Raw genomic sequence first — 25,473 nt, forward strand, 5'->3', positions numbered from 1 at the left:
ATAAACTAAGCAAGGGAGCAGGCAGTTATCAGATTCAAACAGATCATTGTTTCCAAAAAAGAAAAGAACATATTAAATTTCATAGAGACTTATTTAGGTTTACACTGATTCCCATTTGGCAATAATATTTGCCTTTTATCGAGCATCTAACACACCCAATAAAAAAACTTTATTTGGCAAATTCACAAAAAATAGGCATTACAACTGATCTACCTTTTCCTTTTTTGCCAAAGTGAAAGCTTTGAGTGTTGCTCCTTGAGAATCATGTTTCTCACAGCTGCTGCCAGCCTCCACTGTCCCCAGCTTTCTTAGCTGGGTGACAAGGGAGTTAGTTGCCCAGTGACAGGGATCTGGAATCTAAAGAGTGAGCTGGACCCAAAGAAGGTTTAGGAGGCACCCTCTGGCGACTGGGTTCCTGAAGTGTGCTGGAAGGGGGCATGGGTTTCAGGCTGACCCCTCTTCAGGCATTCCTAGTAAAGCCACAAGGGGTTCCAGGGCTGTAGAGGTCCCCTTGGGCACAGGGTGGGTGCATTCATGCTTGCACAAGTCACTGGCACTCAAGAAGGCCTTGGGACAGTAGGGGCAGGTGTAGGGGTAAACTGAGCTGTAGGTACAGCTGGATGTGCACAGCCCAGCCCAGTCTCAGAAGCTCTTTAAACTGAGTGCAGCAAAAGGGCCGGATCTGGGTATGAGCACTCATGCAGACGCAACAACATTTTGTGAAGAAGGTCTCCTTGCACAAACAGATCTGTCCATTTTAAAACAACTTTATTGGGCTTTGCTTTCAATAGGTCTCAAGGAGATTGATTCTAACTATGAAATTTTTTTTCTGAGGTAAAGCTGTGCTATATTTTCCTATTTCGGCAAGATTTCTAAACACTAAGCACTCTGTTCAAAAGAACTGGATGAGTCTGTTCTATGAGAGAATTAAAAGCATTTCAAACACAACAAGAAATCAGTTAGAAGCTGAAAATGAGCAACAACTTCATCTTTCAATAATATATCACTACTTTTTTTCAGAAAAGACTGTTCTAACATAGTTCCTATATAATTTTAAAAGCAATCGCTAGTGGAAACTCAGTAATGAAAGATGTCAAATATGTGTGCTTATGCTGCTCTTTCAGTGTTTTATGTTGCTTTCATTTATTTTCTTAGTTTTTAGTCAAAATGTAGCAATTGTTTCAAAAATGGTACAGTTGGCATACTTTCACTCTGTGATTTGTAAAACACAACTATTTTTAAATGGTATAGTAGGCAAAACTTCTTACCTAGAAATTTCTGAACTTGTATCTACTTGCATTGATTGAGGAGTGGTATGCTCAGGATGTGAAAAGGCTTCGATCATACTATCAATAAAAATTAACAGGTGATTAGGAAGCAAGATATTCTTTGCATTATCTAAGGTATGAGTGATCTATGCTCAGCCATCTAAGAGTCTAAACATCCTCTTATCTTCTGTAATGTTTAGCTCATAATTACCATCTGTTTACATTTGTCTCCATAGCAATTAGTAACAGATCTAAGCAAAAGCAAAAAAATATGTCTGGATGACTTAAAACACCACTTAAATACTGCTGACTGCTCAGCAATGAAAAAAACAGAACCCAAAATGAGGGGACATGAGGTTAGTTAAGACCCAAATTTCACCTATAGAAGAAGGAGACACTATGCTCAGAACACTAGAGCCCATTGTCACATTTGAAACTGTAAAGAGGCTGGGCACGATGGCTCACGACTGTAATCTCAGCACTGTAGGAGGCCAAGGCAGGCGGATCACCTGAGCTCAGGAGTTCGAGACCAGCCTGGGTGACATGGTGAATCCCATCTCTAAAAAAAATACAAAAAAATTAGCTAGGCATGGTGGTGCACACCTGCAGTCCCAGCTACTCGGGAGGCTGGGGCAGGAGGATGGCTTTATCCTGGGAGGCGGAGGTTGCAGTGAGCCAAGATTGCACCACTGTACTCTACCCTGGGCAACAGAGCAAGACCCTGTTTCCAAAAAAAAAAGGAAGAAAAGAAAAAAGAAACTGTAAAGATTAGTGTTTGTCTTCTCTCTCTCTCTTCTTGGGTAATTTTCCAAAGGAATCATTTTTATGAATAGAAGTATCTAAATTACTTGTAAAGGCCCATAGTATTAAATATATTCTTTTTAATTGTCCACAGAAAAACTAACAAAATTTGCATAGTGAAAAGAAAAAGAAAATCCAATTATGTTGCTTTTTTTTTTTTTTTGAGACGGAGTCTTGCTCTGTCACCCAGGCTGGAGTGCAGTGGCCTGATCTCGGCTCACTGCAAGCTCCGCCTCCCCGGGTCATGCCATTCTCCTGCCTCAGCCTCCCGAGTAGCTGTAACTACAAGCGCCCACCACCACACCCAGTTAATTTTTTGTATTTTTAGTGGAGACAGGGTTTCGCCGTGTTAGCCAGGATGGTCTCGATCTCTTGACCTCATGATTCACCCACCTCAGCCTCCCAAAGTGCTGGGATTACAGGCATGAGCCACCACGCCTGGCCATGTTGCCTTTCTTATCTAAGGGAATTCTAAAATTCTAGAACTTCTAAAATTCTAAAGATTTAGAAATCATGTCCAAACTGCAACCCATGAAAACTGCCTTCAGCTCTCCTTGAAGCAATAAGCTAGCCAGCAGTGTATGTGTACATCATAGCCCTAATGAATAGTGTATAGTAATCATCACAACAGTGAAAGATTTTATACATACATAAAATAATTCATAATGGTTCTTTATTTGATTCAATAAAAATGGAATGAGTATGAAAAGTGGTTCCCTACTTAGCAGCTAAATAAGCTTTGGCCTATTTACAGCTTTATTTTGATAAGGCTGATAGTGATGAGAGAACAAAAGGCATTTTAGATATCACTATTTATTTCACTCTATCAATACACAGAAGTATAACATTTACCAAAAATCATTTTACCATAACTATAAACTGAAGTTACAGTTTCACTAGAAACACAATACCACCCTAAATCGTGTATTGTAAATTATGAAAGAAAAAAGCTGAAAGCTTCACTGAGGTAACCAGTGACAATCACTGTCATACTTTTTTGCCCCTTACCCTTTTTGTTCAGTCAATTTTTCCTCCATATTTGTCTCCAGTGGTTCTTCCCTTTGACACTGAACCTCTTCTGTGAACTCCTGTTAAAATGAATAGTATCCAAAAAGAAAACAGGTAAAACAAATAGGTATTACTGTCTTGAGTATTTTGAGTCTCATATTAGCCACTTAACCAGAGTAACAACAGTCTACAAGCAAGTGAGAAATCAAACAGTAAAATGTACTCCCAGGCCTGCTCTGACCTAATCTTTATACTGTGTGAATTGCCTCCAGTCTGTCACACTGGGCTATTTAGCATGTTAAGTTACAAAGACAAGATTGTGTCAGTAGACTAACACACTGTAAATTATATACACCTAACACTATATGATTATTCTTTTCCCTGTAAAAACAACTATAAAACCAGGAAAAATGAATCCTTATTGTTGCGATGGAAGATGAAATGAATGAAATGAAGCGAGAAGGGAAGTTTAGAGAAAAAAGAATAAAAAGAAACGAGCAAAGCCTCCAAGAAATATGGGACTATGTGAAAAGACCAAATCTATGTCTGATTGGTGTACCTGAAAGTGACGGGGAGAATGGAACCAAGTTGGAAAACACTCTGCAGGATATTATCCAGGAGAACTTCCCCAATCTAGCAAGGCAGGCCAACATTCAGATTCAGGAAATACACAGAACGCCACAAAGATACTCCTCAAGAAGAGCAACTCCAAGACACATAATTGTGAGATTCACCAAAGTTGAAATGAAGGAAAAAATGTTAAGGGCAGCCAGAGAGAAAGGTCGGGTTACCCTCAAAGGGAAGCCCATCAGACTAACAGCGGATCTCTCAGCAGAAACTCTACAAGCCAGAAGAGAGTGGGGGCCAATATTCAACATTCTTAAAGAAAAGAATTTTTAACCCAGAATTTCATATCCAGCCAAACTAAGCTTCATAAGTGAAGGAGAATTAAAATACTTTACAGACAAGAAAATGCTGAGAGATTTTGTCACCACCAGGCCTGCCCTAAAAGAGCTCCTGAAGGAAGCGCTAAACATGGAAAGGCACAACCGGTACCAGCCGCTGCAAAATCATGCCAAAATGTAAAGACCATCGAGACTAGGAAGAGACTGCATCAACTAATGAGCAAAATAACCAGCTAACATCATAATGACAGGATCAAATTCACACATAACAATATTAACTTTAAATGTAAATGGACTAAATGCTCCAATTAAAAGACACAGACTGGCAAATTGGATAAAGACTCAAGACCCATCAGTGTGCTGTATTCAGGAAACCCATCTCACGTGCAGAGACACACATAGGCTCAAAATAAAAGGATGGAGGAAGATCTACCAAGAAAATGGAAAACAAAAAAAGGCAGGGGTTGCAATCCTAGTCTCTGATAAAACAGACTTTAAACCAACAAAGACCAAAAGAGACAAAGAAGGCCATTACATAATGGTAAAGGGATCAATTCAACAAGAAGAGCTAACTATCCTAAATATATATGCACCCAATACAGGAGCACCCAGATGCATAAAGCAAGTCCTGAGTGACCTACAAAGAGACTTAGACTCCCACACATTAATAATAGGAGACTTTAACACCCCACTGTCAACATTAGACAGATCAACGAGACAGAAAGTCAACAAGGATACCCATGAATTGAACTCAGCTCTGCACCAAGCAGACCTAGCGGACCTAATAGACATCTACAGAACTCTCCACCCCAAATCAACAGAATATACATTTTTTTCAGCACCACACCACACCTATTCCAAAATTGACCACATACTTGGAAGTAAAGCTCTCCTCGGCAAATGTAAAAGAACAGAAATTATAACAAACTATCTCTCAGATCACAGTGCAATCAAGCTAGAACTCAGGATTAAGAATCTCACTCAAAACCGCTCAACTACATGGAAACTGAACAACCTGCTCCCGAATGACTACTGGGTACATAACGAAATGAAGGCAGAAATAAAGATGTTCTTTGAAACCAATGAGAACCAAGACACAACATACCAGAATCTCTGGGATGCATTCAAAGCAGTGTGTAGAGGGAAATTTATAGCACTAAATGCCCATAAGAGAAAGCAGGAAAGATCCAAAATTGACACCCTAACATCACAATTAAAAGAACTCGAAAAGCAAGAGCAAACACATTCAAAAGCTAACAGAAGGCAAGAAATAACTAAAATCAGAGCAGAACTGAAGGAAATAGAGACACAAAAAAACCTTCAAAAAAATAATGAATCCAGGAGCAGGTTTTTTGAAAGGATCAAAAAAATTGATAGACCGCTAGCAAGATTAATAAAGAAAAAAAGAGAGAAGAATCAAATAGATGCAATAAAAATTGATAAAGGGGATATCACCACTGATCGCACAGAAATACAAACTACCATCAGAGAATATTACAAACACCTCTATGCAAATAAACTAGAAAATCTAAAAGAAATGGATAAATTCCTCGACACACACACCCTCCCAAGACTAAACCAGGAAGAAGTTGAATCTCTGAATGACCAATAACAGGAGCTGAAATTGTGGCAATAATCAATAGCTTACCAACCAAAAAAAGTCCAGGACCAGATGGATTCACAGCCAAATTCTACCAGAGGTACAAGGAGGAACTGGTACCATTCCTTCTGAAACTATTCCAATCAATAGAAAAAGAGGGAATCCTCCCTAACTCATTTTATGAGGCCAGCATCATCCTGATACCAAAGCCTGGCAGAGACACAACCAAAAAAGAGAATTTTAGACCAATATCCTTGATGAACATTGATGCAAAAATCCTCAATAAAATACTGGCAAACAGAATCCAGCAGCACATCAAAAAGCTTATCCACCATGATCAAGTGGGCTTCATCCCTGGGATGCAAGGCTGGTTCAATATACGCAAATCAATAAATGTAATCCAGCACATAAACAGAACCAAAGACAAAAACCACATGATTATCTCAATAGATGCAGAAAAGGCCTTTCACAAAATTCAACAACCCTTCATGCTAAAAACTCTCAATAAATTAGGTATTGATGGGACGTATCTCAAAATAATAAGAGCTATTTATGGCAAACCCACAGCCAATATCATACTGAATGGGCAAAAACGGGAAGCATTCCCTTTGAAAACTGGCACAAGACAGAGATGCCCTCTCTCACCACTCCTATTCGACATCGTGTTGGAAGTTCTGGCCAGGGCAATTAAGCAGGAGAAGGAAATAAAGGGTATTCAATTAGGAAAAGAGGAAGTCAAATTGTCCCTGTTTGCAGATGACATGATTGCATATCTAGAAAACCCCATCGTCTCAGCCCAAAATCTCCTTAAGCTGATAAGCAACTTCAGCAAAGTCTCAGGATACAAAATCAATGTAGAAAAATCACAAGCATTCTTATACACCAACAACAGACAAACAGAGAGCCAAATCATGAGTGAACTCCCATTCACAATTGCTTCAAAGAGAATAAAATACCTAGGAATCCAACTTACAAGGGACATGAAGGACCTCTTCAAGGAGAACTACAAACCACTGCTCAAGGAAATAAAAGAGGATACAAACAAATGGAAGAACATTTCATGCTCATGGATAGGAAGAATCAATATTGTGAAAATGGCCATACTGCCCAAGGTAATTTACAGATTCAATGCCATCCCCATCAAGCTACCAATGCCTTTCTTCACAGAATTGGAAAAAACTACTTCAAAGTTCATATGGAACCAAAAAAGAGCCTGCATCGCCAAGACAATCCTAAGCCAAAAGAACAAAGCTGGAGGCATCACACTAGCTGACTTCAAACTATACTACAAGGCTACAGTAACCAAAACAGCATGGTACTGGTACCAAAACAGAGATATAGATCAATGGAACAGAACAGAGCCCTCAGAAATAATGCCGCATATCTACAACTATTTGATCTTTGACAAACCTGAGGAAAACAAGAAATGGGGAAAGGATTCCCTATTTAATAAATGGTGCTGGGAAAACTGGCTAGCCATATGGAGAAAGCTGAAACTGGATCCCTTCCTTACACCTTATACAAAAATCAATTCAAGATGGATTAAAGACTTAAATGTTAGACCTAAAACCATAAAAACCCTAGAAGAAAACCTAGGCATTACCATTCAGGACATAGGCATGGGCAAGGACTTCATGTCTAAAACACCAAAAGCAATGGCAACAAAAGCCAAAATTGACAAATGGGATCTAATTAAACTAAAGAGCTTCTGCACAGCAAAAGAAACTACCATCAGAGTGAACAGGCAACCTACAAAATGGGAGAAAATTTTTGCAACCTACTCATCTGACAAAGGGCTAATATCCAGAATCTACAATGAACTCAAACAAATTTACAAGAAAAAAACAAACAACCCCATCAAAAAGTGGGCGAAGGACATGAACAGACACTTCTCAAAAGAAGACATTTATGCAGCCAAAAAACACATGAAAAAATGCTCACCATCACTGGCCATCAGAGAAATGCAAATCAAAACCACAATGAGATACCATCTCACACCAGTTAGAATGGCAATCATTAAAAAGTCAGGAAACAACAGATGCTGGAGAGGATGTGGAGAAATAGGATCACTTTTACACTGTTGGTGGGACTGTAAACTAGTTCAACCCTTGTGGAAGTCAGTGTGGCGATTACTCAGGGATCTAGAACTAGAAATTCCATTTGACCCAGCCATCCCATTACTGGGTATATACCCAAAGGACTATAAATCATGCTGCTATAAAGACACATGTACACGTATGTTTGTTGCGGCACTATTCACAATAGCAAAGACTTGGAACCAACCCAAATGTCCAACAATGATAGACTGGATTAAGAAAATGTGGCACATATACACCATGGAATACTATGCAGCCATAAAAAATGATGAGTTCATGTCCTTTGTAGGGACATGGATGAAATTGGAAATCATCATTCTCAGTAAATTATCACAAGAACAAAAAACCAAACACCACATGTTCTCACTCATAGGTGGGAATTGAATAATGAGAACATATGGACACAGGAAGGGGATCATCACACTCTGGGGACTGTTGTGGGGTGGGGGGAGGGGGGAGGGATAGCATTGGGAGATATACCTAATGCTAGATGACGAGTTAGTGGGTGCAGTGCACCAGCATGGCACATGTATACATATGTAACTAACCTGCACATTGCACACATGTACCCTAAAACCCAAAGTATAACAATAATAAATAAATAAAAGAAAAAAAATTGAAAAAAAAAAAAAAAAAAAGAATTGTTGCAAGGCAGGCAGATCCACTTGAGGTCAGGAGTTCTAGATCAGCCTGGCCAACATGGTGAAACTCCGTCTCTACAAAAAAATACAAAAAATTAGTCAGGCATGGTGGCGCATACCTGTAGTCCCAGCTACTTGGGATGCTGAGGCAGAATCGCTTGAACCTGGGAGGTGGAAGCTGCAGTTAGCCAAGATCACACCACTGCACTCCAGCCTGGGCAACAGAGCAAGACTGTCTCAAAAATAAAAATAAAAATAAAAAAGAATTGTTACAACAGATAGGGCACGGTGGCTCACACCTGTAATTTCAGCACTTTGAGAGGTTGAGGCTAGGAGTTCAAGACCAGACTAAGCAACATAGCAAGGCCCAGTCTCTACAAAAAAATGTTTTTTTAAAAAAATTAGCTGGGCATAGTGGTGTGCACCTATAGTAAGACCCAGCTACTTGGGAGGCTGAGGCAAGAGGATTACTTTATTCCAGGAATTACAGGCTGCAGTGAGCCATGATCGTGCCACTGCACTCCAGCTTGGGCAAAAGAACAAGACCCTCACCTCAAAAAAAAAAAAACCAACACAGAATTGTTACAATAATTGGAAATGTCTATGTTCCCCCTGGAAATTCAGTGTATAGAGTTTTGAGAAAAATAATACCAAAAAGTATATATATGTATAAAAAGTATACTACAGCTGAATTATACTTTTTAATTTTTTTTTTAAAGACAGGGTCTCACTCTGTTGCCCAGGCTGGAATGCAGTAGCACAATACAGCTCACTACAGCCTCAAACTCCTGGAGTCAAATGATCCTCTCACCTCAGCCTTCCCAAGTAGCTGAGACTACTACAGGCGCATGCCATCATGCCCGGCTATTTTTTAATTTTTTGTAGAGATGGAGTCTTGTTCTCTTGACCAGGCTGGTCTAAAACTCCTGGCCTCAAGCAATCCTCCCGCCTCAGCCTCCCAAAGTGCTGGGATTACAGGCATCAGTTGCCATGCTTGGCCATACTTCCATACTTTTTAAATAAAGGACACATTTGCTACTCTTCATTAAATAAATTTGCTACAGCAGTTTATGACATGAAAATTTCATTGCCTGAAATTATTGGACATGTTACTACACTGTACTAGAATTTCAGGGAAAGAAAAATGCCACACAGCATGGCTATATTCTATAACCCATAGTGCATTTTTAAGAGCTAGCCTTGCTTTGATATATTTAATAACAATGAATAAAAACATGTATAATTTAAACACTGCACAAAATGAAAGATGAATAATTGTATCCACTATTTATTGACTTACTTCTTCTAACTGCTGTGGTAAAGTCATCATGCAAATGGCAAGACTGGGACTTCTGAAACCTCCAACAGATTCTTCAATGTCTTCTAGCGATAAGTGAAGATGAAGAGAAAACTGATCATTTAAAAAATAAGCTATTGACTTTTTAGAGGGCTCAGGGAATATTACCAGAAACAATATAATGACAGAAATACTTTCTATCGTTTTTATAAAGACAGTCTTTCAAAACACCTGGAGTCTATTCCATCTTCATCAGGTAAATCCCAGATGAGCCTTGAGAAGCCTTATTATTCAGTATGTTTAACTCCACATAGTGCTCTGAGAGTTTCTGTCTTAAGGAAGACTGCTGGGGAGAGGTTTATAGAGTTGCTTCACAGAAATTAACAGACCATAATTATTATATAAGCAGCACAAGAGGCCCAACAATTGTAAAAGAGCACCAACATAAAACTACCTTAGATCTTCTTGGTTTTATTAAAACCAAAATTAGAGTTAATATGCTCAATATTTCATAAATATTTAATTCTCTTTTTATTTTAGGTTACTGTAAACATACTAACTTAGGTATAAGACTAAATAAGTTATCTCAGATAATATTATTTACCAATTTCAAATTAATAAAGCCAAAAAAATAGATTATCTAAATGAACTGACCTTCATAGTCTGGTATGTGCATATCCACTTCCTCTTCTGTAAATGCTTCTACTTCGAAAAGATTCTCATCAATATCTATAAATTCTTTTTTAGTATTATGAGTGATGGAAATAATGTCATCATTGATTTCTTCTATATCAGGATTTTTTGCTTCAGTTGGCATTCTACTGAAAAAAATGCAGCAACTAAAATTACAACTATTCTTGGAGATAAAGAGCTAATTCAGTTTTGGGTTTTTTGTTTTTATTTAAATGGAGTCTCACCCAGGCTGGAGTGCAATGGTGCAATCTCGGCTTAATTCAGTTTTTTAAAAGCAAAGAACAAACTTTGGTTTCATATTTATAAAATCTTTATTTAAAAAATTCTGATACATAGAAGCTCAGGTAAAGATTGTTCAGTAAATAACTAAACATTATAGTTCTTATGATTGGAATAATTTCAACTTATCTAAAACTATCATTCTCACAAAGGACTCCATGCTATAATGGCTTTTGCCTTGGTATTCAAAGCTATGTTACTCCTAGCATTGCTTCATATATAAAAATGGATGAAAGGATTAGTTCAACTTCTGATGTGGGAAATAAATTGATAAAGGAATCTCTCAGGATGAATTAATTGCTCTCTCAGAAGATATAAGCTAGACCAAGAGGGAAGAAATACAATTTGCAATGAATTGTTAAAGCACCTCAGAGAGCTCACTGCCTGCTCCTCTACTTCAAAAAATGCTCATTCCTTTAACTTTCAAGGGTTTGATCTTCCCTTTAAGCCCAAATGCCATCAAACCACGTGTCTTATATTGAAAAGAAGAGTATAATCAGCAACTTACTTCAAGATATTTTGACAAGATTTATTCTGTCCATTTCTTTCCTCAGTTCCACCTGGAGTTGCTACTGCAACTGAACCGCCAGCATCTGATTTGCTCTCCCTTTCAATATTGGGTCCAATCTGACACCCAGTGTCACGATTCTCTATCATCTAAAGCAAACCATTTAAAGTATTTAGTATCTATTGAACCCTTTATTTTTCACCATATTTTAAAATTATTCATTCTTTCTACAGGAATTCTGAATAAACCTCTTATTCATTTATCAAATATTTACTGCATTTCTACAACTCAATATTTGTTGCTGAAGCAATGATCAAGTCTTTATTCTAACTGGAAAAAGCAAATCAGACTACCTAAATAGCATTCAAAAGAAATCAGCCTTACAAATTTGTAAGGCATATTGTCATTGTTTTCAGGCCACAAAACAGTGGCAAAAAAATTATAATATTCTCATTTCATTCCCTTTGCTATATCATAAAGACATTCAGTAGTTATTTCAAAATGACATAGTAGACAAAAATACATGCAGCTAAAAATGCAAGGTACGTATCCCTTTTGTCTCACTTAAAATTTCCATATACATTACCTAGAAATACACATTTCAAGGATGACCAATATCACAGTATCATATCAACTGTATACCTTGTAATAACAGAAACCAATCTCAAGGAAAAAAAGGACTAGTGTGGTGGCTCCCACCTGTAATCCCAACATTTTGAGAGGCCAAGGCGGGAAGGTCACTTGAGCCCAGGAGTTTGAGACCAGCTTGGGTAACAAAGGGAAACCCTGTCTCTATAAAAAATTTAAAAATTAGCCAGGCATAGTGGCATGAGCCTGTGGTCCCAGCTGCTTGGAAGATTCAAGTGGAAGGATCACTTGAGCCCAGGAGGTCAAGACTGCAGGCAGCTGTGATCCTAAGACTGCACTCCAGCCTGGGTGATAAAGCAAGACTCTGGACCAGGCACAGTGGCTCACACCTGTAATCCCAGCACTTTGGGAGGCCGAGGCGGGCGGATCACAAGGTCAGGAGTTTGAGACCACCCTAGCCAATATGGTGAAACCCCATTTCTACTAAAAAATACAAAAATTAGTCAGGCGTGGTGGCGCGCGCCTGTAGTCCCAGCTACTCGCAAGGCTGAGGCAGGAGAATCACTTGAATCCAGGAGGTGGAGGTTGTAGTGAGTTGAGACCACGCCACTGCACTCCAGCCTGGGTGACAGAGTGAGACTCCATCTCAAAAAAAACAAACAAAACAAAACAAAAAGCAAGACTCTGTCTCAAAAAATGAATAAGTAAAAAATAAAAGGAAACAAATTCACATATTCACATACACACACACACACGTACACACTCACATTCACATCCTTCAGCCTAGAATAAACTACTTCGGAATAAAAGCACTTGCCATTGACTAGGGAAGAAAGAATAGTTAATTAAACACTAACTCCTCTACTGACTCCCATCTGCCTTTCTGTGTTTGGTTCTCCAACCTCTTCTGGCCTGAGAGTATAAGAAAAACGATCCCCTAATGGACTTGATGAGACATCAGTAATTAAAACTAGAGAGGCACCTAGTCCTTCTTCATCTGAACCAAAACCTGAAACTGAAAGGAGAAATAATATAAGTGTAATACCACTTGTAATATCACTTAAAATTATCTCCTTCCCTTTTTTCTTTTTTATAAATACACATAAAACTTCAAAACCTCACAGCCTCTCTGAAAGCACTTTATTGTTAAGAATTAAAGGAACCACTGGAAGAAAAAAATAGGAGATACTGATTATAATCAACATTGTCATTAATTTTCTATTATTTAATGATTCTTTAATAGATGGGAAATGTAAACATAGTTTTAATCTAAAATGAGAATTCTCATTTGTAAGTAATAAACAATTGATACGCTTACCTTAACAATGGCATTTTTTGCCTTATATGTAGCAAAATAGGGTTGTTGCAAAAGCCATAATGATGTAAGAATGGCAGCTGTAGAGGTCTTTACATGAATTACTGGACTGTACTCAGAGGATGACTCAGTTATACCAGAATCACAGAGTAGCCTTCTATCAGACCACCTTATCATCCATTCCAGCAGTCTTCCTATACTGCCAAATGTGTTTAGTGCTAAAGGAAGATCTTCTTGAGGGTTAATATCATTGCACTGAATAGCTTTGAAAATACATCTTCTAGTTTTAATGGACTTGGGAGTCCAAAAAATGTGGTTTGATGATCTCTGGATTAGACACTTCTCTCTAGTGTCATCTTGTATTTTGTAAATTGACTTTTGTTTTAAACCAAATAATCCACTCATTCCTTCATTCTTACTGACTTCATTCGAAGGATATTGCAAAAAAGGTTTGATCCCTTGATTAACCAGTACTGATGATGAAAGTTCCTGGTTTCCTAAATGCATGCCATATTTATCATTTAAAGAGGATGATTTTTCTGATTCATAGGACTCAGGAGCAACAACAAAGCAAGAACCAGCTCTAAACACATTCTGGCTTTTAGTTTTGCTCTGACGTCGTTTTAATGTTGTATGTACATCAAAAAGTAAAGAATTAAGTTCATGTTCTCTAAGCTTTCCAGAAAAACTAGTTAGAAATGGAATGCCAGCATCCCTGGAGTAAGGTAGGTCTCTTTCAAGAATGTAACTCAAAAACAGATCAAGGAATTTAATATATTCATCATCATCACGTTCAAATTCCCAAACCCCTATTACAGGAAGTGTATTTTGTGATAATTTTTCATGATCTTCTTTCTTTGTAGGATTTTCTTTCTGATTACACATTTTCTTTTTATCAGTGGGTTTACCAATTGATGTTAATTCCATGTGATTTGGGGCATTTCTATAGCAAAAAAATAAAATAAAATAAGACAAAATTAAAGATCATTTAATCACTAAAACTGATCTTAGAATTGACATGAAAAATTCTCTCCAATGATTAAGTCATGTATATTTTGTGTGCCTCAATTACCTACATTTCAAACGAGGGAGTGGGACTAAATGATTTCTAAGTGTTTTCAAGAGTGGAACATTTCTACTATGAGATAAAAAAAAATAATATCAAAAGGGAAAATTTGTATTAGAAGAGATTAAAATGTGTCCACAGAAATTTCACTATAAAAGAACATGAATGATTTTTCTGTGGGTAAAAGAAATAGTCCTCTAATGGGTCAGATTTTAGGAATACAAAGTCAACAAAAACTCCAAGCCACTGATATACAACAAAATTTAGGATTTCTTGTTTCTCTCTTGCATCTGCCCGCTCAGCTCCCCTAATACCATGCATAATAAGCAAGACTGTCCTTTTTTGTTTTACCACACAAAAACTGGGAACTTTTTCTAAACACTTTTAGCTGCTATGAAACCTGTTGGGCAGACACCTTAACTGCCCAACCACAACTCCTTTTAAATGTTTCTTCTCAACATGGTTCTTAGGGCAGAACACAGATCCTTAGTTCCCTCAGTAAGAGAACAGGTGTTGGCCACCTGGGCTGAAAGCATCCCATCCCTTCTGATTGAGGCAATTTCCTTCCCTGAAATATTTCCCTTAAAAATATTAAGGAAATTTAAGGAAAAAATTTCCTTAAAAATAATATGGCTAACTCAGTAACCTCAAACTGTTTAAGTCTAAAGATTACTAAAAAAAACTGAAAGTCCTCCAGTGAAGTGCAGAATTTCATCTACTCCTTTGATTTTATAATTTCAGATGGCAAAATTATTTCATATATCAATAATACTTAAAGTAAATTTTCAAAGTATAGTCTCATTTTATACTCCTAATATTCTTATGAGTGGAGGGGGTAGCACTTATCATTCATATTATTAATAGCGCAATCAGTGAGGGTTGCTGGGACCAGAAATCAGCTCATCAGATGCCTGAAAGCTACTTTTCAAAGGAAGTGAATGCCTGTGATTAAAAGATCTCAATTGTACCTTTGATAGATATTTATCCTACTTTTTTCTTCAACCGACAAAGCTTCAGAGAACATATCTGCATCACTGTGAACCACAGAATCCCCCAGTTCTGTGAGTGTACTTCTGCTCAAACTAGTCCCCAGGGAATATCTGTCAAAACCTGGAGCCTCATCTGGTTTCTCTTCTTCAATTGGTTCCCATATATTCACTTCAAAAGAGCCTATATTTCTCTGCACACGTTTTAGAGCTTTCACCCTCACTTTCTGGATAGAATGCATGACAACAGACATCATTTCCTCAGTCTGGGGTCCTGGAAAGAAAAGAATAAAAAGTCTTTGTGTTCATAAAAATGTTTCAATTCGAGACATAGGAGACCCAACTCTGGTCCCTCCTGGGGACAAGAAACCTAACTGATGACTAAGGCTTATTTCCACATTCTTACTGGTCGTGTTTTCTTCAGTATTTACTGGAAAACTATTTTAAAGTAGAACTGCAGAAGCTAAAGAAGGTCCATTAAAGAACACAATAAAAGAGACAGAACCTAGAGCTCATGAAGAAAAAGTATGCCCTGGAAAAAAAACTTTAAGTGATATAACTGTTTTAAAACTCAGAAGGATAATTATATTTAATAAAAAGAATAACTAATGTTTTTTCCATTCTCACATACAGAATAAGATAAAATGAGGATAATTCTAGCCAAAAAAATCAAGGACATTTTTCTTACTACAAGTAATAAGAAACAATAGCAAGGGAAGGTTTTCAAGGCTGCCTATAGAAACATTTTAAAACATTATTTAATACATAAACAATATTTTAGAGGATGTCAAAAAAAGTATTAAGAAAGATACAAATCACAAATACAATATATTAATAGAATAATACAAAATCACTGGACATACCTGGACTTAAATACTGAATTATACTTCTAAAAAGCAGGGTAATTTTAATTCTTTAAAAATTCCGCAACATTGTAAATGTACTTAATGTCAATGAATTGTATATTTTAAATGGCTAAAATGGTAAATTTTATATTATATGTATTTTACCACAATAAGAAATGTGTGTATTCTAATTTTGAAGAACAAAATTAGAAGCATAAATAGCCATAAAGGGAAATTACTTGTTTTCAACAAATACTTGCAATATACAAAGCACTATATGCTCATTTTATATTATCTTACTTAATCCTCTCTGAATACACATCATAAAGCAGGTAATACTATGCCCACTTTACAAATAAAGATGTGAGGCTCAGAGAGACTGAGCAACTTGCCTAAGATCGCACAGTTACTGACTGACAGAGCCATGAGCCGAAGTCAGCTGCCATCTGTTTCCAAAGCAAGAGATTAGTCTTTCTGCAATGGAGAAATGTTTCTACCTTCTCATACTCCTATCTCAAGGAAGAGGCAAAAATGCATAGACACACAAGCAACAGTAAATAAATATTTTCAAAACAAAAAGGGAACCTTCCACAATTTATCTATTAGCTATCTGAGAAACAACAAATAATACCTTTCACAACACAGTGTCTGAGTCTCTGGTGAAGAGAGTGATATTTGTCTCTTAAAGGAACCCTCACGTCCTCAGGATAGGGAAATGCTTTCACGAAAATTTCTGCTACCTTCAGAAAAAAAATTGTTTAAGTTTTATGAGAAACATCATTCTTTTTTTTTTCTTCCATTCCACAAATATTTTACTTTAACTCAAAATATAAATGCACATTTCTTACTAATCTTTTGAAGTCAGGTCAAAGCCTCTCTCTGAGCATCTATCTGTCTGCTAATAGGAGTTTAGTATCAACTTACTTTTTTATTTTAAAATATGTAATTGACAAAAACTGTGCATATTCAAGGTGTACAATGTGATGATTTAATATACGTATAATTCTGTGCTGATTTCCATAGTCAAATTAATTAGCACATCCATCAATACATACATTTACTATTGTAATATCCTCCCTTATCAAATTTCAGGTAAACAATACACTACGATTAACTATAGTCACTACAGCCGGGCGCGGTAGCTCACACCTGTAATCCCAGCACTTTGGGAGGCCGAGGCGGGCGGATCACGAGGTCAGGAGATTGAGACCATCCTGGCTAACATGGTGAAACCCCGTCTCTACTAAAAAAATACAAAAAATTAGCTGGGCGTGTTGGCGGGCGCCTGTGGTCCCAGCTGCTCGGGAGGCTGAGGCAGGAGAATGGCGTGAACCCAGGAGGCGGAGCTTGCAGTGAGCCGAGATCGCGCCACTGCACTCTAGCCTGGGTGACACAGCGAGACTCCGTCTCAAAAAAAAAAAAACAACAAACAAACAAACAAAAAAAACTATAGTCACTATATTGTACATTGGATTCCTAGAACTTATTCATCTTATAACTGAAAGGTTGTACCGTTTGACCAAGATCTGCCCATTTCCACCACATCCCCAGCCTCTGACAACCACCATTCCACTCTCTGCTTCCGTGAGTTTAAAATTTTTATATTCCACACATAAGTGAGGTCCTACAATATTTACCTTTTTGAACCCACAAGATATTATGCTAAGTGAAATAAGCCAAAGAAAGGCAATATCATCCTTAATTAAAATTAAATAAAAATCTTTTAAAGTCCCTGATTCTGATGTAGTTTACTTTCACCTACAAGCACATTACCTTTCTGATTGGTGGCAGTTCTCCAATAAGGCTCAAAATTATATCCTGAATAAGTTCTTCCATATTAAAAAACCGAGAGAAAGGCAGCATTCTATAAGCCCATTCCACCGCACTAAGACAGTGCTCAATCATACAAGAATCAAACTCCACTTCAAGGTCCTAAAAGGATATTGAAAAACATTCATTTCCTTTTTAGTTTAGATGGTAGACCAGAATGAGTTCAAAAGAAAGTTTTGCTACAAACAATAAAATCTTCTTTTAAACAATAATTTCCCAAGTAACGTGTGTTCATTTTTCTTATTTTTGCCCTGGTAAATACCTTTTCTCCTTTTACATTTTCTCTTGCTTTCTGATATTGCCTGCAACTATAGGATAACTTATCACGGACATGCAGCATCCAACACAGAGCACAAAGTTCTCTGAAGCAACCTAAAGCAGGAACACAAATATGAAAGAAAATCATATGAGTATGTACATTAATATTATAACAACTCCACCTCTGCTGATCATTTTTTTCAAAATAAAGGTCTTTATTTCATTAATTATAAAACGAACACAAGCTCATTGTAAATTTATATAAAAGTCCTTATATCAAAGTCATGGAGATTGACTTATAAGTCACTAACAGATATTCATTTATGTTTAAACATTTTTAATACTAAAAACAATTTCTAATAGTAAATAATTTTTTATTAAAAGCAATACAAGTACACAAAGATATATAAAATCATACTATGTATGCTGCTTTGCAACTAGCTTTTTTTTCACCTACTATATCTTAGATATCTTTTCAAGTGGTAATATACTAAGTCTTCTTGTTGCCAATATGGTGTTCCATTGTATGGAGCATCAGGACTTAACTATACACAATGCATGGGCTCACAATCCAGCTATCAAAACAAGTTTTCACTCTTCTGCTAATCTTAAATTTCTATTATAGTTAACATGTGACCAATTAAGTGAAAACCATCTCATGTTCTATGGTTAATAGGACCTTTTCAACGGGGTGGTGTAGGCTCTGTAGACAGAGCAGGACCTTGTCTCCTAGCTACTTGGACACCTGAGGTGGGAGGATCATTTGAGCCCAGGAGTTTGAGACCAGCCTCTATGTTGGCATGGATATGGTGAAAAGGAAACACTTTCACACTGCTGGTGAAAACGTAAACTAGTAAAACCACTATGGAAAACAGTGTGAAGATTCCTTAAAAAACTAAAAGTAGATCTACCATTTGATCCAAAAATCCCACTACTGGTTATCTACCCAGAGGAAAAGAAATCATTATATGAAAAAGACACTTGCACACGCTTCTTTCTAGCAGCACAATAGCAAGACCGTCTCTGGAAAAAGAAAAATATAGGAACTTTTCCTTTGGAGGAAGAAAGATAATACTCTAAAATTTAGTATTCATTCATTTATGCCTTAATTGTTTATTTTTATTTATTTTATTACGATTATTTTTTTGAAACGGAGTCTTGCTCTATCTTGCCCAGGCTGGAGTGCAGTGGTGTGATCTTGGCCTCCACCTCCCAGGTTCAAGTGATTCTCCTGTCTCAGCCTCCCAAGTACCTGGGACTACAAGCGTGTGCCACCATACCCGGCTAATTTTGTATTTTTAGTAGAGACAGGGTTTCACCATGTTGGCCAGGCTGGTCTCAAACTTCTGACTTCAGGTAATCCACCTGCCTTGGATTACAGGCATAAGCTACCGCACCCAGCCTATGCCTTAATTTTTTAAATAAGCCTTATTTTTACAATAAATTGACTTTTATATTAGTAGTCAGTATTTTCATTTTCTTTAGGGAGCTATTTAATATGTTTTTTAAAATAAATATTACAACGTCAAAAAGAACAGTTTGACATTATGGAAAGTGGGCAGAAAGCAGGTCTTCTACACATTCTGTTCATCCCAATAGTGAGAGAGGATGGTGGGTACATGGCCCCAGGGGGACTATCAGGGTCTCCAATGAGCATTTTCACACTACAGCCCACCCCACACATCAGATTCTCATAGAGTCTGCCAGGGGAGCATGGCCCAATCTTTTGAGAAAGGCATCATTACTGACAGATGTGTTTCATTATTTCATATTTCACAGGCAAGCTGGGATAGAACTAAGGCCAAGAACTAGCAAGATACAGTGCAGCAACATACTAAACAGCGACTCATCTAAAAACATCCTTTATCTGTGTTTTTCAGACTGTGGATTACAACCTATTATTAGTTACTAGGCTATAAAATCAATTCAGTGCCTCTCAATCATCTTTTTAAAATAGAATACAACAGAATATATCAAGCGTGCACTGCGGCCGGGCGCAGTGGCTCATGCCTGTAATCCCAGCACTTTGGGAGAATGAGGTGGGTGTATCACCTGAGGTCAGGAGTTCGAGACCAGCCTGGTCAACCTGGTGAAACCCCATCTCTACTAAAAATACAAGAATTAGCTGGGCGTGGTGGTGTGCACCTGTAATCCCAGCTACTTGGGAGGCTGAGGCAGAAGAATCACTTGAACCAGGGAGGTGGAGATTGCAGTGAGCCGAGATCACGCCATTGCACTCCAGCCTGGGTGACAGACTGAGATTTTGTCTCAAAAAAAAAGAAAAAGAAAAAGAAAAGAAAAGAAGAGTGCATTGCACACAGTAAGAGTAAAGGTAGTTTATTAAATTTTCATTCCAACTTCATACGGGTGTGTGCACGTATTACCTTGCTATAAAATCTGCACTTATTTTAAATCATGGTCAAAAATGTTTGAATACCAAAAAGATGTAATCAACTGAAACCAGAATAGAATGGGTTCTACCAGACAAATGATCTAGTTTCCACAATAAATAAAGGGCATGAAAAAGAATGGGGGCAAGGAAACTTTTATAGATTAAGATAGACTTATAGGCCAGGCATGGTATAGCTCCTGCCTGTAATCCCAGCACTTTGGGAGGTCAAGGTAGGACTGCTTAAGCCCAGGAGTTTGAGACCAGCTTGGGCAAAAAAGTGAGGCCCTGTCTTTATGAAAAAATGAAAAAAAAAATTAACCAGGCCTGGTGGTGCACACCTGTAGTCCCAGCTACTCAGGAGGCTGAGGTAGAAGGATCACTTGAACCTGGGAGGTCAAGGCTGCAGTGAGCTATTATCACACTATAAAAAGAGAAAGATTTATATATCAACCAAAATGCAATGTGTGGTGGACTTTGATTGGACAGAGATTTTTTTAAAAACTATAGAAAAGACATATTTGAGATTATCAAGTAAATTTAAACATGGGATAGATAATATAGTCAGATGCCACATAATGGCATTCAGGTCAATGACAGACCGCATATACTATGGTGTGCCCATAAGATTATAACGGAGCTGAAAAATTTCTGTCACCTAGAGACATCACGACATCATAGTCCACACATTACTCAGGTGTTTATGTGACAACTGTGTAAACACACCTACTGCACTGCCAGTCATATAAAATCTAGCCCATACAATTATATACAGTATATAATACTTGATAATAATAAACTGTTACTGGTTTATGTATTTACTATACTACGCTTTTTATCGTTATTTTAGAGTATACTCCTACTTATTAAAAAAAAAAAAACTGTAAAATAGCCTCAGGCAGGTCTTTCAGGAGTTATTCCAGAAGAAGGCATTGTTATAAGAGAAGACATCTCCAAGCATGGTATTGCCCCTGAAGACTTTCCAGCAGAACAACATGTGAAGGTGGAGGACAGAGATATTGATGATCCTGACCCTATGTAGGCCTAGACTAATGAATATGTTCTGTCTTAGTTTAAATTTTAAAAAAAGTTTAAACAGTAAAAAATAAACTTTAAAATTTTTCAATAGAAAAAAGCCTGGCCAAGCACAGTAGCTCACACCTGTAATCCTAGCACTTCGGCAGGCTGAGACGGGAGGATCGGTTGAGCCCAGGAGTTTAGACCAGCGTGAGCAACATAGTAAGACTATGTCTCTATTTTACAAATAAAAAAAATTAGGCCAGGCGCAGTTGCTCACACCTGTAAACCCAGCACTTTGGGAGGTAGAGGCAGGCGGATCGCTTGAGCTCAGGAGGGCAAGACCAGCCTGGGCAACGTGGTGAAACCCCATCTCTACTAAAGATACAAAAATTAGCCAGGTATGGTGGTACACGCCTGTTGTCCCAGCTACTCAGGAGGCTGAGGCAGGAAAAATGCCTGAATCCGGGAGGCAGAGGCTGCAGTGAGCCAAGATGGCACCACTGCACTCCAGCCTGCGCAACAGAGACCCCATTTCTACAAAAACTAAAAAATAAATTAGCTGGTACAGTGGCTCACGCCTGTAGTCCCAATACTCAAGGGGCTGAGGTTAGTGAATCCTTTGAGCCCAGGACTTTGAGGTTGCAGTGAGCTATGATTATGCCACTGTATGTCTCTTAAGCCAAGTATGATTACAAGAGTCAAAAAGGTTTTAATTTTTTTTAAGTTCATAAAGTAAAAACATTACAATAATCTATGGTTAATTTATTATGGAAGAAAAATAGTTTTAATAAATTTAGTATAGCCTAAGTGTACAGTGTTTATAAAGTCTACAGCAGTGTATAGTAATGTCCTAGGCCTTCAAATTAACTCACCACCCACTCACTGACTCCCCTGGGGCAAAAACTTCCAGTCCTGTAAGCTCCATTCATGGTAAGTGCCCCATACTTACCATTTTTTTAAAATCTTTTATACTGTATTTTTACTGTACCTTTTCAATGTTTGGATATGTTTATATATACAAATATTTACCATTGTGTTAAAACTGCCTACAGTATTCAGTGTAGTCCCATTCTGTATTCAGTACTGCAGTATTCAATATGGCAACACTTCTTTTTAGAGACAGGGCCTCACTATGTTGCCTAGGCTGGAGTGCAGTGGCTATTTACAGGTGCAATCATTGCATACAATAGCCTTGAACTCCTAGGCTAAAGCAATCCTCTTGTACAGGTTTGTAGCCTAGAAGCAAAAGGCCGTATCACACAGCCTCAGTGTGTACTAGGCTATTTTTGTCTAAGTATACCCTATGATCACACAACAAAATTGTCTAATGACACATTTCTTAGGACGTATCCCCATCATTAAGCAGGCCTGACTATATACGATATTAAAGATTTATTGTAAATTTTGTCAGTCATGATAATAGAATTATGGTTTTAAAAAATACCTCATCTGGCCGGGCATGGTGGCTCACACCTGTAATCCCAGCACTTTGGGAGGACAAGGCGGGCAGATCACGAGGTCAGGAGATTGAGACCATCCTGGCTAACATGGTGAAACCCCATCTCTACTAAAAATACAAAATATTAGCTGGGCGTGGTGGCAGGCACCTGTGGTCCCAGCTACTCAGGAGGCTAAGGCAGGAGAATGGTGGGAACCTGGGAGGCGGAGCTTGCAGTGAGCCGAGAGCATGCCACTGCACTCCAGCCTGGGCAACAGAGCTAGACTCCGTTAAAAAAAAAAAAAAAACAAATACCTCATCTGAGCTGGGCACAGTGGCTCACGCCTGTAATCCCAGCACTTTGGGAGGCCGAGGCAGGTGGATCACGAGGTCAGGAATTCAAGACCAGCCTGACCAACACGGTGAAACCCCGTCCTACTAAAAAATACAAAAATTAGCTGGGTGTGGTGGCCGGCGCCTGTAATCCCAGCTACTCAGGAGGATGAGGCAGGAGAATTGCTTGAACCCGGAGGCAGAGGTTGTAGTGAGCTGAGATTGTGCATGCCACTGCACTCCAGCCTGGGCGACAGAGCAAGACTCCAACTCAAAAACAACAACAACAACAACAACAAAACTTCATCTGTTCACTACATATACTGAAGTACTTATTGTACTTATGATGTACTCGGATTTGCTTTCATGTGTTGACAATTGTTGCAAGTGGGTGAGAGGTACTCGAGTGCTTATACATCTCTACTTTGGTTTAAATTTTCCATAATAAAAAAACTTCAAAAGAGTGTGAAATCCTGGGCCAGGCATGGTAGCTCACACCTGTAATCCCAGCACTTTCGGAGGCTAAGGCAGGTGGATTACCTGAGGTCAGGAGTTCGAGACCGGCCTAGCCAACATGGCAAAACCCCGTATCTACTAAAAATACAAAAATTAGCTGGGCGCAGCAGCGGGTGCCTATAGTCACAGCTACTGGGAAAGCTGTGGCAGGAGAATCACTTGAACCCAGGAGACGGAGGTTACAGTGAGCCGAGATTATGCCACTGCACTCTAGCCTGAGTGACAGAATAAGACTCCATCTCAAAAATAAATAAATAAATAAAATAAAGAGTTAAAATCTACTATTTTAGGTAACAAACTAGGGAAAGGAACCTTGTTTGTTTTGTTTTGTTTTGTTTTGTTTGTTTGTTTTAAAGAAACAGGGTCTCGCTCTGCCACCCGGGCTGGAGATCAGTAGCAAGATCATAGCTCACTGCAGCCTAGAAATCCTGGGCGCAAGGAATCCTCCTGCCTCAGCCTCCCCAAAGTACTGAGATTACAGGCATAAGCCACCGCACCTGGCCAGAAAGGAACTTTTTTTTTTCTGTTTTTTTTGAGATGGAGTCTCGTCCTGTCACCCAGGCTGGAGTGCAATGGCGCAATCTTGGCTCACTGCAACCTCCGTCTCCCAGGTTCAAGTGATTCTCCTGCCTCAGCCTCCCGAGTAGCTGGGATTACAGGTGCACACCACTATGCCTGGCTAATTTTTTGCATATTTTAGTAGAGACGGGGTTTTACCATGCTGGCCAGGCTGGTCTCGAACTCCTGACCTTGTGATCCGCCCAACTCGTCCTCCCAAAGTGCTGGGATTACAGGCATGAGCCACCACGCCCAGCCAGAAAGGAAACTTTTTTAATCTAGCCAAATCACTTCTCAACAATCAAGAGACCAAATCAAACAAAAGAATAATTAAATAGTAGAACTCAGGATCAAAATGAAAATATTAAAAATATATGTTCAAATCTTTATTTAAGTCACTTCAAAGGACTATGTCCCTATTTATGAACAAATATCTTTTAACTGGGATTGTTGTGAATTTAACTCACTTCTTACAGACCTAGATTTTTAAGAAATAAATGAGATCGTACATACTTTTTCAGATGACACCTGCCTGGCCCTTTTGTTATGGTGAATGAAGAGTCTATGAAACTAAGCTCATGACAGGTGAGAGAAGCAATCAAGAAGCATTTCAATGCCATTTCAGTTGGAAAAACAGACAATCTGAGCCCCAGGACATGTAAGATTACACTAAGGGTGAGTGAGTTAAGAATAAATTTTTTTTTTTTTTTTTTAGGGACAGTCTCTCACTATGTTGCCCAGGCTGGAGTGCGGTGGCTATTCACAGGTACAATCATTGCACACAAGACCCTCAAACTCCTAGACTCAAGCAACCTCCCACCTCAGCCTCCCAAGTACCTGGGATTACACCACTGTGCCCAGCTCTAAAATAAACATTTTAATCAAAGTATAAAGATAAGATCGGGGCTGGCCAGGCACGGTGGCTCACACCTGTAATCCCAGCACTTTGGGAGACCGAGGCAGGCAGATCATGAGGTCAGGAGATCGAGACCATCCTGGCTAACATGGTGAAACCCCGTCTCTACTAAAAAATACAAAAAAAAAATTAGCCAGGCACGGTGGCGGGTACCCGTAGTCCTAGCTACTTGGGAGGCTGAGGCAGGAGAATAGCTGGAACCCGGGAGGCGGAGCTTGCAGTGAGCCGAGATCGCACCACTGCACTCCAGCCTGGGAGACAGAGCAAGACTCCATCTCAAAAAAAAAAAAAAAAAAAAAAAGATCAGATCAGGGCTTAA

At 38.5% G+C, this 25,473-nt stretch overlaps 1 protein-coding gene across 16 annotated transcripts in view; it reads right to left on the reverse strand.

The window, feature by feature from the left end:
- Positions 1–25,473, reverse strand: part of CPLANE1 (ciliogenesis and planar polarity effector complex subunit 1) — a 149,939-nt gene that overhangs the window by 71,707 nt on the left and 52,759 nt on the right. For 13 of the 16 annotated variants that reach the window (XR_008525217.2, XR_008525216.2, XR_008525215.2 and 10 more), the window contains 10 exons: positions 17,989–18,098; positions 17,670–17,828; positions 16,528–16,636; positions 15,034–15,325; positions 13,003–13,942; positions 11,097–11,245; positions 10,271–10,437; positions 9,620–9,702; positions 3,078–3,157; positions 1,269–1,346 (listed from right to left, as the gene is read on the reverse strand). Coding sequence is in view for 13 of the 16 variants with exons in the window: in XM_054555489.2 (XP_054411464.1) it covers positions 1,269–1,346; positions 3,078–3,157; positions 9,620–9,702; positions 10,271–10,437; positions 11,097–11,245; positions 13,003–13,942; positions 15,034–15,325; positions 16,528–16,636; positions 17,670–17,828; positions 17,989–18,098 (2,167 nt within the window). In the remaining 3 variants the exon portion in view is untranslated. The remainder of the gene's footprint in view (positions 1–1,268; positions 1,347–3,077; positions 3,158–9,619; positions 9,703–10,270; positions 10,438–11,096; positions 11,246–13,002; positions 13,943–15,033; positions 15,326–16,527; positions 16,637–17,669; positions 17,829–17,988; positions 18,099–25,473) is intronic. The other 3 variants (XM_063724087.1, XM_024247401.3, XM_024247400.3) reach the window with 3 other exon arrangements.

Source organism: Pongo abelii, chromosome 4 (genome assembly GCF_028885655.2).
Source record: "Pongo abelii isolate AG06213 chromosome 4, NHGRI_mPonAbe1-v2.0_pri, whole genome shotgun sequence".
Lineage (NCBI taxonomy): Eukaryota > Metazoa > Chordata > Mammalia > Primates > Hominidae > Pongo > Pongo abelii.